This window comes from Hippopotamus amphibius, chromosome 11, assembly GCF_030028045.1.
Source record: "Hippopotamus amphibius kiboko isolate mHipAmp2 chromosome 11, mHipAmp2.hap2, whole genome shotgun sequence".
NCBI classification, from domain to species: domain Eukaryota; kingdom Metazoa; phylum Chordata; class Mammalia; order Artiodactyla; family Hippopotamidae; genus Hippopotamus; species Hippopotamus amphibius.
Window position 1 is genome coordinate 73,581,316 of NC_080196.1, and position 15,007 is coordinate 73,596,322.

The 15,007-nt window shown below is 39.1% G+C and overlaps 1 protein-coding gene across 9 annotated transcripts in view; it reads left to right on the forward strand.

The window, feature by feature from the left end:
* The window catches only part of OSBPL1A (oxysterol binding protein like 1A), a 218,925-nt gene that overhangs the window by 173,538 nt on the left and 30,380 nt on the right, over nt 1-15,007 (forward strand). For 8 of the 9 annotated variants that reach the window (XR_009047972.1, XM_057698860.1, XM_057698859.1 and 5 more), the window contains one exon: nt 11,979-12,054. The exons of the other annotated variant lie outside the window; for it this stretch is intronic. Coding sequence is in view for 7 of the 8 variants with exons in the window: in XM_057698860.1 (XP_057554843.1) it covers nt 11,979-12,054 (76 nt within the window). In the remaining variant the exon portion in view is untranslated. The remainder of the gene's footprint in view (nt 1-11,978; nt 12,055-15,007) is intronic. 9 annotated transcript variants of the gene reach the window in all.

Sequence of the window (15,007 nt, forward strand, 5' to 3'; positions counted from 1 at the left end):
TACTCATGTAACATCATTTTAAAATCTAATCTTCAATTTTGTGAATATAGTTTTATAGTTTATTTCTAATGGCTTCCTAGTTTGGAAGACTGTTTCATTTTGGGTATTTAGTAAACATCAGTAGGGCAGTTGAAATTAAAGATGGTTAGATTTAAATACAAGCTGTGTTTATTAGGGTTATATTTAAATTGGGACTTGTGGAAGGAAGGATTTGGGGGAGAAGGGAAGAAGAATTTTGATAGTTGAAAAGCATAGGTGATAAGCACCTAATAATTACAAGTAGATATACACACATAAGCACAAAACACATGATATGCATACAAGTGCCCACTTACAAGTCTTAAGTGTTACAGTTATAGATGTATTAAAGTCTGCTTCTCTGTGAAATTATTTTCTTAGGTTTTTAGTTCATTCTTTTCATCTTGAGTCAAAGGTTAGAATTAAGTTGTTTTATGCTTTTCTAGATATCCAAGTGAATATTCTGCTAAAAATGATGATTCATTAAGAATATTTAATAACATGAGCAAATGTTCAGTTATTAAATGTAACTGAAAATGTATGTTAAGGAATTTGGTTTTGAAAATGTTTTCTTGAGAAGTGACTTGGAGGCAGAAAATTTGATTGTGTTCTTCATGCCTCACTTGCTGCTTATCCACATCTCTCTCTCTCTCTCTCTTTTTTTTTTTTTTTGCTGTTTTTCTTTCTGTGGCCCATTTTAATTTGAGACATTAGATAAAACTTTCAGCACCTGTTACATGCAAAATGCTCTGCACTGTGGGGCATGCAGAGGAGAATAAGACATAGTCCCTGACCTCAGAGGGAGTCACAGTCTAGTGAGTGGCAGATGTGTACAGAAATAGCAGAGGGGATGAATGAAGATAGGGAAGAGTAAGAATTGTGAAATTTAAGCAGAGCGTGGAGCACCAGCCAACCTCAGTGCCTTAAATTAGCACTTGGAGTTGCTTGTAAAAATCGCATTGCTGATAGACAGCATCTTTGAGCTCGAGATCCTTCCCCAAGTAGGTGCCAAAGAGAAGCCTGAATGGAGGCGCCATGCCTGCGGTGTCTCCAAGGCTGTTTGGTCAAGGGAAGTATCCTCAAGTCTGAAGACCTGAGGCAGTTCTAATACCAGTTAGTAATGTCAGTGGAATGTTTAAAGCACAATACAGTTATATTTGGGATTTATTAGTATATTCCTTTTTGTCATTTCAAGTTATTTGGACGTAATTGTTCTAGCACTTTCACCCAGGTAGTATGACATTAAAACATAGAATACCAAGAGCTACTAAATGACAAGAAAGAAAGGGACTTTACCAAGAGTCCCTCCCAGGTTGCTTCATTGTGCCCTAACCACAGTCTTTTTTAAAGAACTTTAAGATGCCCCTGGCCCAGAATCAGAGCTTCTGGGGCAAGGGTCTGGAGTTTGATCCTGGGGCTCTACAGGTATCTGATCACAAGCAGCTAAGCCTCCATCATCCTGTGTAAAGTCTTGCTGGGGGAGTGGCACACATGTCAGAACATTTCTGCTTTCCTCTAGGATAATAGAAGTACTTCTTACCTGTTTCTCTATGTAAGTCTTTATATTGTTATGAATAATTGTCCAATAAACATCCGTTTTCCTATGTCATCTTTTGAAACTGTAATTAGTAACAGTAAATTATCCTTCCAGAGCATAGTAGCAGTTTTAAATCTTTAACAACTCAGACAGAAGGATGAGATGTTTTTTCCTTGAAGTAGTTAATAATAACATCAATATCTACTTTATGTTGAGGGCTTCTGTCTTCCAGGCACTGAGCTGAATGTTGTATATCACTGACAAAGCCCATAGTGGAAAAAAAAATTTTTTTAAATATTTGACTACATAGTATATACATATACAGGTGTGTGTGTATTATTGGAACAGAATTCTCATTTGTAGTACTTACACTTGCTAGATATTATATTCTATTTCATTTTTCTTAAATGCTGCTTATATGAAGCATTAAATTGAGTTTACAGACCACCAATGAATAGAACCCAAAGTTTAAAAAGCACTGCTTTATATGCATTGTTTCATTGGAACTTCACCATGGTGGTATGAAGTGGTATTGTCATTCTCTACGTAGAAACACTGAGGCTTGGAGTAGTTAGGTAGTTACTTGTTCAAGTTTATGCAAAGTGGCAGTCAGCGCTCTGAAACCCAGGTGCTGAGGATCTGGAGTTAAAGAATTCCAGTTCTACCACTCATTAAATTTGTGACCGTGCACAAGGTATTTAATGAGCTCTTAATTTATATAATTATTTTGAGGAGTAAATGAGGTGATGCATGTTACGTGGTTAACACAGGTTCTAAAATGTAGTAAACACTCACTAAATGTTAGCTGTTAGTATTCAAACACTTCATCCTGGTAGAACTCACTTAAAGTTAGCTCAGGGATAGTGTGATGTCACAGCATTTGTGAAAATGTTGCTTTAAAAAAACCTGAGCTTTTCCTGTTTTCCATGAAGCATACAGATCAATGATCAAGGGTCTTTGGAAAGGAGGTAGAAGCTGGACTAAAACTAAGTAAAAATGTAGACTATTAAGATGCCTGAAAGCGTGGGTAAGAGAAATGTTGGAGAGAGAGCTCCTCTGTCTTGTAAGAAAGCAGACTGGGGGAATTCACAGGCCCCATTGTGAAAGGCATAGAGATGAGAGGGCACAGAGACCAGGCAGGGACAAATGCCTTAAAGCCACGGAACAATTTCTATGTAGAAATAAGGTCTTGAGACATACATGCGTATTTTGGTCATATAAAGAATTAGAACATCAGGTGAAAAAAAAAGTCTGGGTTAGGGGGAGCCTTCCTAACCAAGACACAAAACCTAAAAGCTATTAAAAAAAGAAAAAAATACATATTTGACTGTAAAAGTTTTTTTAAACCTGCAATTGATTCTGTTTGCAATCTAAATGAAAGATGGATAAAAAGACAGAAGATTAGTAGTCTCTTTCAACAAATTCTTACACACTGATGCACAAAAAAAGCCAATGGTTACAAATGATATGAAGAGACAATTTATAGATGTATAAATACAAATGGTTATTAAATATATGAAAAGATGTTCTGACTCACTAGTAGTCAAAGAAAAAGAAAATTGCAATGCAATATCATTTTCTAGTCAGACTGACATAACTTGGGTGAGAACATCTATTGATACCAATTGCTGCTGGTGGGGAGGTGGAAGAAGTGCTGTCATGGATTATTGGTGAAATATGAAATTGTTAAAAGCCTTTTCAGAAAGCAATCTGGCAACGTCCCTGGAAATGTAAAATACGGATACTTTCTGACCCAGCAATCTTATCCCTGGTTTTCCACCCCATAGAAATGAAAGCATCAGGTTTAATTAGGAATGTAATGTGTTAAAGCGGTTTTGCTGCATTGTTGTTTTGGCAAAAGAGTGAAAACATTGAACTTGGTGTACCCCCAAAAAAATAATTAAAAAAAAAAAAGAGTGAAAACAGTAAATGCCTTTCATGGAGGATAGCAAAATATGTTTTGATATATAGTATTCTTGTCATGGAATATTATTCACTAAAAGAATCAGTTTACCACTTGACAAAAAAATTTCCGTGAAGTACTGAATAGGAAAAGCAAACCATAAAGAAGTATATGTTACTGGTATTCTACTTGGGAATTTTAAAGTCAGAAAGCCGCTTTTTGTGTGAGCACATGCATGCTCTGCTTAAGACTGTTTGAGAAAACGTAAAAAAGGATAGAAAAATACATGTCAGGTTTTTACCATAGGTTACAGTGTAGTACAGTGGTGGCAGAGATGAGGAAGTGGGGTGACCAGCAAGAAGAACAAAAGGCAAGGAGAAAGACTGTTAAAGGTAAATCCAGCGTTCAGGATACAGTTACACGTATGTGCCTGTGCTCCTGTACATAAAGATATTAGAAAATAAATACACTTACATCTATCAACTTGAAGGGGTATCCTCTTGTATTATTATTTAGTGAACAAGCTGTGACCTGTAGGGTAATACGTCAGTAAAAATCTGTGTGCTCATATGTGCTTGTGCAGGGAGAGCAGTGTGGAAGGGAGCACTTCGGGCTGTTAGGTTGGTATTGGAGGTTGGGAATAGATGACTAGCTCGTTCTCTGTGGATTCTTGCACCTGGAATATAACAATGTATTATTTTGTAATTTGAGAAATTCACCATGTGCTTGTTTCCCCTTTTAATTGTTTACTTCCATGTGGTAAATACTTGAGAAGATTATTTCTGTTGTGTCTTGACTTGGTTTTGATTTAGAACTTAAATTTCTAAAAAATGTAAGAATGAGATTATAAAACTTTATGAATTAAGGCAGTGGTCCCCAACCTTTCTGGCCTAGGGACTGGTTTCGTGGAAGACAATTTTTCCGCAGGTGGTGGGGGGGGCATTGAGATGATTCAAGCACATTACATTAATTGTGCGCTTTATTTCTGTTATTACATTGTAGTATATAAAGAAGTAATTATACAACTCACCATAATGCAGAATCGGTGAGAGCCTGAGCTTGTTGTCACTTGCCACTCACTGATAGGGCGAGTGATATGAGTCTGCAAGCAGTTGATTTGTTACGGTCTCTGTGCAGTCAGACCTCTCTGCTCATGATAATCTGTAGTTGCAGCCGCTCCCCAGTGCTAGCATCAACTGTCTCAGTTCCACCTCAGATCAACAGGCATTAGATTCTCATAAGAAGCACGCGGCCCAGATCCCTCGCATGCGCAGTTCACAGTAGGGCTCATACTCCTGTGAGAATCTAATGCCGCCTCTAATCTGACAGGAGGCGGAGCTCCGGTGGTAACTTGGGCGATGGGGAGCAGCTGTAAATATGGATGAAGCTTCGCTTGCTTGCCCACCGCTCACCTCCTGCTGTGCAGCCTGTTCCTAACACCCTACCAGTCCGTGGCCTGGGGGTTGGCGATCCCTGAATTAAGGAATGTCCCTTTTTTTCTGGAGTGACTATTAATGGAATTGTGGAGTGTTTTTATCTTGTCCATATGGAAAATATTGGAAAATAGCTGTTTATTTAAAGTTTCACACATATACTGTGATCATAACAGTATAGTCTCCCTAGGTAGGTAGATTTGGTTTTGGTAAATTATACCATAAACAGAATCAGAAGACCATTGTTAGACTTGGAAAAAGTTATCTGCAGTATAGGTGGTGAATAGAATATTTGTAATATACCAGGAGCTCTTACAAATTGAGAAGCTAATTCAGTGGGCAGATATCACCAATGACTATGAGTGTTTTTGCCTTAATATGTTTGTGCTTTATGAAAATAACAAAGAATTTTAAAAATTCTTTAAAACCAATGTGCAGGTAAGAAACTGAATCTTCATTTCCAGGAGGCCTTTTTTTTTTTTTATTGGAGTAGAGTTGATTTACAATGTTGTGTTAGTTTCAGGTATACAGCAAAGTGAATCAGTTATATATATATCTATTTTAGATTCTTTTCCCACATGGGTCATTACAAGTATTGAGTAGAGTTCCCTGGCTATACAGTAGGTCCTTACTATATACTTTATACATAGTAGTGTGTATATGTCAATTCCAATCTCCCAGTTTAACCCTCGCCTTTCTTCCCCCCAGTAACCATAAGATTGTTTTCTGCATCTGTGACTTTATTTGTTTTGTAAGTAAGTTCATTTGTACCTTTTTTTGGAGTCCACATGTAAGTGATATCATTTGTATTTGTCTTTCCCTGTCTGACTTCACTCAGTGTGACAGCCCCTAGGTCCATCTCAGCTTGTCCCTTTTCTTAGTGCACATGTAGCTGCCACCTGCGGCCAGTCGTCCAGCTGTGTCGCCCGGGCTGGAGGTCGGTGATGGGTTATACAGCGAGGCCGGGGCAAGAGCGCAGGCCACGGCCCTGGGTCCCTTCCTGTGGGTCTTTCCTGTCCTCCTGTGAGAGCCCCCACCCACGTGTGCTGGTGTTTCCATGGGGCACATCCATGCCCATTCCCAAGACCCGGAAGGACTAACTGGCCTCGTGAAGACAGAAGCAAACCTGAACCACATGGCGGCCAATTGCAGCCAAAGCTGCATCTCACCTGCCTTTGTGATAATCCTTCTCTACTCTTTTTCAAAGGGTCTCCGTGAGCAAATCTAGTCCACGAGCGGGAGCAGAAGGCAGTGTGGGCAGGGGGGTTGAGAGGGTCTGTGTGAGTTGTGTAAATGGGTGGGGCTCCGTCAGGCTGAGCCTTCCATGTGGTGTCTGTTGTCTAAAAAGGATTTCCCAGGGACTTCCCTGTCGGTCCAGTGGTTAAGACCTTGCCTTGCAATACAGGGGGTGGGGGTTCGATCCCTGGTCAGAGAGCTAAGATCCCATATGCCTTGCGACCAAGAAACAAAACCAAAAAAAGAAAGCATCTCCCAGAGATCCAGAGCCCAGTGATCTCCTCAGCTTGAGCAGTGTGTTCAGAGCAAGGGGATCCCAGCACAGCATTTGTGGGTCACGCTTCACAAGTTAACTTGGTTCAGCTCAGGGTCTGTGTACACCCTGTGCTGCGGGCACGGAGGTGGGGCAGCCGGCTGAGCTGTGTGCATCATGGAGACGAAGCAACTGGGACAGGACCTTCCCCTCAAAGACCAGTCATTGTGTCATGTCCATAGTCAGAGTGGCATCTGTATGATTGGAAATAGAACCGGAATGCATCACTCTCAGTCCCTGGTACAGGGTGTTTTCTCTCTGTGTGAAGGGAAAAAGGAAGCATAGAATTCAGGATAATGACTCTCAGATAAACGCTAAGGGAAGAGAATAATTGATCTGTGCTCTCAGCCTGGAAATTCTGAGGCCTGCTTGCCTCTCTTCTTATTTCTGCCTGGCGTAACACCTCCTCATCCAAGTTCCTTATTCTCTCCCCAGACCCCCATGGAAGGAGTGAAAATTTAAAATGTAGAAACATATCCTTTTAAGTATAAATCATTTTAAAAAATTTTAATCTACCTAATTTTTAAAAATTTCTTCCCTCTACTTCTTTAAATAATATGCAGATTTAGCATTTTCTTGATGATTGGGCTGTGGACTGTTTTTCTTCTCATTGACTTTAGACTCTTATAATTGAGTAAATTTTTGCTCTTCCTCCATAATCTGAGAGCAGTCCTATCCTTTTGTTTTCAGAAGTAATCACAGAAATCTGTTATGTCCAATAGGAGCCACAGGTAATTTTTGAGCACTTGAAATGTGGCTAGTGTGACCACAAAACTGAATTTTTAGTCTTATTTAATTCTAGTTAATATAGGTTTATTTTGTTATTTTTGTAATATAGTTTGTAAAAATGAAGCCGTATAAAATATTTTGCTATTAAACATTATTGCTTTGGTAAAACTACATTTCACTTTGTTAAAAATTTGGTAGCTAAATGGAGATGTGCTCAATTTAAAATCAATTTTGAAGGGGTGGTGTGGGAAAAAATATAAAATATCTCAATATTTTTATATTGATTACAGGTTGAAGTGCTAATATTTTGGACATTGGGTTAAATCAAATATATTGTTAAAATTAATTTATCTTGTTCCTTTTTACTTTTTTTTTTTTTTAATAAAGCCACTACAGAATTTAAAATTATCTCTGAAGCTCTCGTACTTCTGTGACAGGTTTCTCAACTTTGGCACTACTGACATTAGACGCTGGATAACTTTTTGTTGTGGGGACCTGTCTTGTTCCCGGTAGGGTGTTTTGTAACATCCCTGGCCTAGATGATGGAGACCAACTTTCCACCCAGTGCAAGAATGCCTTTCTGGGCTGTGACTGAAAGGGATCCTCCAGCATCTGTTTGAAACCCTTCCTTGTTGAGAATTTCTTGTTTCCTCTATTTGGAATTAATTATAAGAAGGGGTTATATTTTATGGTAGCTGTTATGTTAGCTTTATGTTATATTTGTATTATGTTTATATTAGCTTCACGTCACCTGTTCTAGTAACTTTCATCAAGGGTCCTAGTCCTGATCTCTTAAGTAGCAGAGATAAACCAAATTCTTTATGAAAGGGATAATGTGTACCAAAAGGCCTTATAAATCCTGAAGCTCATTCAACAAATACTTAAACTCCTCCTCTGTGTTAGGCCATGTCCTGGGCAACGAGATACAGCAGTAGATGAAACGTGAGTCTTCCAGAAGCTAACGTACTATATATGGGGGACGTGGTCAGCTGATACTCAGAGGACCCTGCAGTGTCAGTGTTGATCAGTGCTGTGCAGAGAGATGAAGCAGGCAGAGGTGTGCAGGGTCTGCAGTGGGGCTGGGTGTGGGGGAGGCCGTTACTCCTGCACTCCTGGCCTGTCCTCTAAATGCCCAACACCTCTGTCACACCCCCTGTTCCCAGACCTCCAGGTTCTTCTATTTCTTCTAGACCACACGTTTCCTTCAGCCATTGCTAATAACAGCTGTTCTCCAAACACCTTTTCCTGGCCTCTGATAACTCGTCCTTTTCAAGTGGCACATGGGTCTGAATCCCAGTTCTGGTCTGACCGTTGCAGAGCTGCCCTTGGGAATGTTCTGGCTCTGTTTTCTTGATAGCCTCATCGTGCTGTCGATTTAGATGCGGTCAGCAGCCCTGAGGTTGTTTACCGGGCCCCATTTCCTGTGCGGCCGTGTGGGCCAGTGTTCTTCCTGCTGCATCTCGTCAGTGTATTCCACACCGCAGGGTCTGAAGGAGGGTCTGCATTTGGCTCTGCGTGTCCTGCCCAAGAAAAAGGCACAGGCTTCGTGGTGGCCCTTTCCCTTCAGTCCCCTTCACCTCTGCTTTCTGGTTGTGTTCCAGAATAGATAACTCATGTCGCTGATAATCTGGCCTCATTAATGAGTAATTACTATATTTTCATAAAACACCTCAAAGAATTATATGCATAAAAATGAGTACAGGGTATTTCTGGGTGGGATTCTTGGCTGGCAACCCTGTGATGCTTTCTAAATTGAGAATAAAAATAAAGCTTGGATGTCTCTTCTTTCTTGCTTTAGACTATTTCTTGTTTTTCTACTATTCTAGCCTTTAATCAGAATAGTAACATGTACATATACATTTTTTTAGAACTTTTTTTGAGATATAATTTGACATACAATAAACCACATATATTTAAAGTGTACAATTTGATTTTTTTTTTCTTATTAGTAATGTGTATATGGCAATCCCAATCTCCCAGTTCATCCCACCCCAACCCTCGCCCCCACCGCTTTCCCCACTTGGCGGCCATATGTTTGTTCTCTACATCTGTGTGTCTGTCTCTGCCTTGCGAACCGGTTGATCTAGATTCCACATGTATGTGTTAATATACGATATGTGTTTTTCTCTTTGTGAGTTACTTCACTCTCTAGACAGTCTCTAGGTCCATCCATGTCTCTGCAAATGTCCCAATTTCATTCCTTTCTATGACTGAGTAATATTCCATTGTATATATGTGCCACATCTTCTTTATCTATTTATCTGTTGGTGGACATTTAGGTTGTTTCCGTGACCTAGCTATTGTAAATAGAGCTGCTGTTAGCATTGGGGTGCATGTGTCTTTTGAATTATGGTGTTCTCTGGGTATATGCCCAGGAGTGGGATTGCTGGGTCATGTGGGAATTCTGTTTTTAGTTTTTCAAGGAACCTCCATACTGTACATACACGTTTAATGGAAGCATTTGTTGCGGGGGATTACAGGCCCTTATTCAGTCTTCTCAAAACTTATTTTGGGCTCATAACTTCCTAGGTACATGTTACATTTCTGACTGACTTTTTAATAAACAAGAGATGAAAAATGCAGTTGATATGCATCTCTAAAACTGTCTTACACATGCAAATGGTAGGTAATGGCAGGGATTCTGTTCCTGGATTCAGTTGTTCATGTCCTCGAGATGGATAATCTTGGATTGTAGAGAGTGTGATTTAAATACCATCTGCGGCCACTTACCCAGCAGATTGGGTAGATGACAAGTCCACCAAATGAGCAGTGTTTGTTCCTGAAAGAGAAAAATCAGAAGGATTTTACCACAGAAAATCTTAAAATATTATGTATTTAAAAACTTAAAATTTTATTAACTTCTGTAATTCAAATTAATTATAGAATAGAGATTCTTTAGAAGATAAAAATTTTAATTTAATATTTTCTTTAATGTTTTAGTGACATGGGTATATTTCAGACAGCACCTGGAAAACCAGCATCCGTGGCTATAACCTGAGAAAATGGAAGAGAAGGCATGATGATAACAATGTTTCAGGAAGTTGTTCTGGGCACCTCCTGTTCCTCCCCCGGTGGTGCTGGGGCTCAGCATGCCTGAGCTCAGGTGTGCTGCTCACCCGAGCTTCAGACCCTTTGCCACCGACAGCCACCCTCCTCTTGGCTATTTCCTTACCCCTGCAGAGGCTTTGGAAATGTTCCTTCTGTAGAGGTTAACTTGTAAAGGGTTTTCCAGTATATCCAGAGTTGTTGAGTTTGGTCCAACATCAGTGTCTTTGGGAAAGTACTGATATGATACATTTAATTTCTTAAAAACCTGAAGCTAGGTTCTCTAATGGCATTTTTTGTTTCCATTTTTTAATAGCTAGAGTAGAGTAATTTATTGAGTATCAGAATATGATAGATCTGTCTTGGACCAAACAGCAGGTCAGATATGTCAACACATGGAAGGACAGTGTACCTCTGAGGTGGTTTAAACAGCTGGACACCAACACAGGAAAATTAGGAGAATTCGGATCAGAACAATTCTGAAGACGTGGGGCCAGTTGATCTGCTGTGAAACTTTTCAGGGCTCAGAATAGCAGTGAATAGGGTACAAGCCCAGATTGACCCAATTTTATCCTGTCTGTGATGTTGCACATTTTTTCCCAGGTTTGTTGAGAAATAATTGATATAAATATGTCACTAAGCTTAAGGTGCACAGCACGATGGTTTGAGTTACATGTGTATTACATTTCACAATATTGTGACATGATCACCACAGTAGGTTTAGTTAATATCCATCAGCTCATATGAAATAAAAAGCAAAAACTTTTTTCTCCTGGTGTTGAGAACTTTTAGGATCTACTTCCTTAACGACTTTGCTGTCTATCTTACTTATATCTTACAGTGTTGACTATAGTCATGTTGTACATTACGTCCCTAGTACTTATTTATCTTATAATTGGAAGTTTGCACCTTCTGACCACCTTCATCCAACTCCCTTTCTCTCCAACCCCCCCACGTCTGGCAACCACGAGTCTGATCTTTTCTCTTTGTGAGTTTGACATTGGTTTTTGTTGATGATGATGTTAGATTCCACATGTAAGTGAGATCATGCAGTATTGGTCTTTGACTTGTTTCACTTAACATAGTGCCTCCAAGGTCCATCAGTTTTGTTGCAAATGGTAGGTTTTCCTCATTTTTTTATGGCTGAATAATATTCCTCTGTGTGTATGTGTGTGTGGGTGAGAGAGAGAGAGAGAGAGAGAGAAACAGACAGACAGATATACCACATTTTCTTGAATGATCGATTTCACACCACCATGTCTTGGCTATTATAAGTAACATTGCTGTGAACATGAGGGTACAGACATCTTTTTAAGTTAGTATTTTCATTTCCTCTTAATGTATTCCCAGAAGTGGAATTGCTGGATCATACAGGAGTTCAATTTAAATTTTTTGAGGACCCGCCACACTGTTTTCTGTAGTTTACAATGTATACCATTCTGTGCCAGTTTACAATCCCACCAACAATGCACAGCCTTGCCTTTTCTCCACATCCACACCAGCATTTGTAATCCGTTGTCTTTTTGGTGATGGCTGTTGTAACAAGTGTGAGGTGATATCTCGTTGTAGTTTTAATTTGCATTTCCCTAATGACTGGTGATATTGAGCATCTTTTCATGTACCTGTTGGCCATTTGTACACGATGCACATTTTTATGGTGTGTCTATACATGTATGCCTGTGGCTCTCAGATAATTGACAATAGCTTTCTTCCTAATGCCAATGGTATTAAAATTAAGTCTTTATTTTTCTTTTCTTATTTCAGAACAAGCTTGCCCTCCCCTATGTTTTCCAGAAATGACTTCAGTATCTGGAGCATCCTCAGAAAATGTATTGGAATGGTAAATTAACTATCAATTCTATAATATTAAGCTGAGAGGTGTTTCATGAATATCCTTTGGAAGGGGATCTTGATGTTGGCATAAAAGTGATGTACAGCAACGTTTATAGAAACTTTTGAGAATCAGAAATTAGGAAAAGTCTTATATTAGGTTTTTCTGTCAGAATTTGAACCATTCTTTATGCCATTTAATGACTTTACTGTGACTTTTCACTGTAAGGAAACAGGAAAAGGAAACTCTTTCCCTGTTGCCGTACCACATTTGTGTTTATCCATAGAATTATTCAAAAATACTCTCAGAAAAACCAGACTCCCCACAGTATAGAATGTAATCTCACTTACACTTCTGTGCACAGAGCAGGTCTTTGTACTTTGAATTTGTAAGTGTGGTGTATGTTAGGTATTTGGAATGTGTCCTTACTTAGTTATCTGTGCAGGTGGATCTGATTTTGGCGAGGGGGGTGACAGATGGCAAAACTTTCTATTATATAAATCCTTAGATCCCCTTTAAAATAGTAGTCCATGTCGCCACTCTGACGTCCGTCACGCTAGGATTCTGGGTAAAGTTCTCTCAATTCTTCTAGCATGACCACTGACCAACTAGAATGAGGAAAATTTTAAAACCGTGCGAGTCCTGAGCTGCTAAAAAATCTGCCTGGACATTGTTTGTTAATTTTGCAAATTAACATGCAGCCTGAGTACTCCAAGAACTTTCCCTGTGCTGGAAAGCATAGTCACTTTCTAAACAGTTTCATTCTGATGCCTGACATCCTTTCAGCTACTGGTGTGCCCACGTTGGCATTTTTTGAATGCTCGTGTTCTCTACATGGGCATGTCATCTGAGACTTCCTAAATGTAATTTCCAAGGAGCCAATCACAGAAACATTTTCTTTTTAAACAAGTATTTTCTGATCCTACTGCGTGGAGAGTAATTCAGCTAACCCCTCTGTAGCCGGATAACAGGATTTATCCCAGCCTTGCCACTTCCTGTCTGTGAGACCCTGGGCACGTTGCCTTGCTTCCCTGAGTAAAGTTCAGAGAATGATTTGTACCTTATAGCTGGATTGAGAGAGAAATAGGGTAATTTATGTAAACTGTCCAGGACAGAGCGTGGTTTAACTTGATGCTCCACGTTATTATCAACAGTTAATCACACTTAAGAATCAGAACACCTGGACCCTAATTCCATTTTGATTACATTAATACTCATCAGGACAAACCAGATGTGTCTAGACAAAAGTATATATTCTTAAATGTCAATTATACATATTAGTCTCTTAAGTGAAATTTTCAGGACAAAAAAAATTTCATCCTACAGAGTTAATATTTGTCAAGCTCTTAGTAAACATACTTGTCAGTGAGATCTAGGAGGTAGATGTGTGTGTGTTTAAAATTAAAACCAGTTTCACAAAAGAATACTCATTTCAACAAATGATATTTTCTACTATGTTAGATTAATGCTGATTCCAACTTATTAAATTGATTTCGTAACCTGCTAGTGAATGAAACCCACAGGTACTGTAGAATTGGCGCCACATTTGTCTTAGGCTGTTGGGTCAACAGAATCGGTATGAAAACTGCAGATATGGTTTGGTCTTTTTGGCAATCATGAAAAGTACAGTTTTCTGTATTTCTCTTACTTGAGTCTGTCATCTGCCATCTTGTGTCTCACTGGCTGTCGGGTTTAGTGGTAGTGTCATGAATTTGTTCAGACTAGTGACCAATAATCATCTAGTTTATGTCTAAAGGAAGCATTCTGTCTAAATGGAAACTAACCATTGTTTTAAAAGACGGGAAATAATGTTACGTTGGCTTGTACCTGTTGTACTTTGGAAGATACTCTATTTCTCTAGAAGAATGGTTTTACCTTTATTTTTAGGTGCAGAACTGTTCGTGCAAATAGGCTGAATCATAAATGAAATAAAGCAAATAAAAGCAGTACTATTTGGGTTGAGAGAGCACCATGGAATGTTTTGAAAATTCTCTCTATAGAACTTTCTGCATAAAATTATAAAGAGCTGCAGGGGAGGTGATATTTGGGGAATGTGTTCTCTGCTGAGGCTTTATGAGAGACTAACATTCTAGATGAATATTTATTAATGTGACTGAAAGGCAGTTATCTGGCATTTGAAAATACTGTTCTTTGGGTACTGCTGTGGTGCCTCCCCTCTTGTGGAATCAGTCCAAAGGGGTGAGTGGTGAGCAATAATTGAAATTTAAAGTATATTGAATCTTGAGAGAGAAATGCAAATAGCGTCACCAGAATAAATCTTTTAAAGTAATTTTTGGTAACAACCCCTTTCATATCTGCCTCCTTCTACCACCCCCGCCCCCCCACCAAGGAAAATAGGTCAAAAAATATGTTAATAGCCATCGATTTTATTACACTTAACTTCAAAGCAAAGGCATTTTTTAAAACACCCCATTGCACTTTTGTGATTCTGTTACACTTAACCCAAACGCTTCACTCCAGATCCTTTCTGTGTGGGTAAATCTCAGTTACAGAAACCATGGACTTACCATACTGGCTCTTCCCGTACCTTCACAGTCCCAGTTTCTTCATTTCATAATAATAAGTCTTAAAAGTAGCCGAGAACGTGAAAGGAATCTGAAAAAAAAAAGTGACTATATGTATATCTATAACTGATTCACTTTGCTGTACACCTGAAACTCACACAACATTGTAAAGCAACTATACTTCAATAAAATTAATTAAAAAAAATAATAAAATGGAACACATCCAGTTTAAAAACTTAAAAAAAGAGGAAATCTGATATTGACCTGTAGCTTTTTAGGATGTCTCTCTTGACTTGGGGAGCATATGAGATCAGAGTGGGGAGTGTGGGCATCCTGCTGGAAACCTCCCAGTTTTACACTCAACCGGGGTCTGGTCCCCACTTTTTCAGAAATCAGTGCCCCTCATTTATGATGACACAGTTTTATAGCAGAGTATC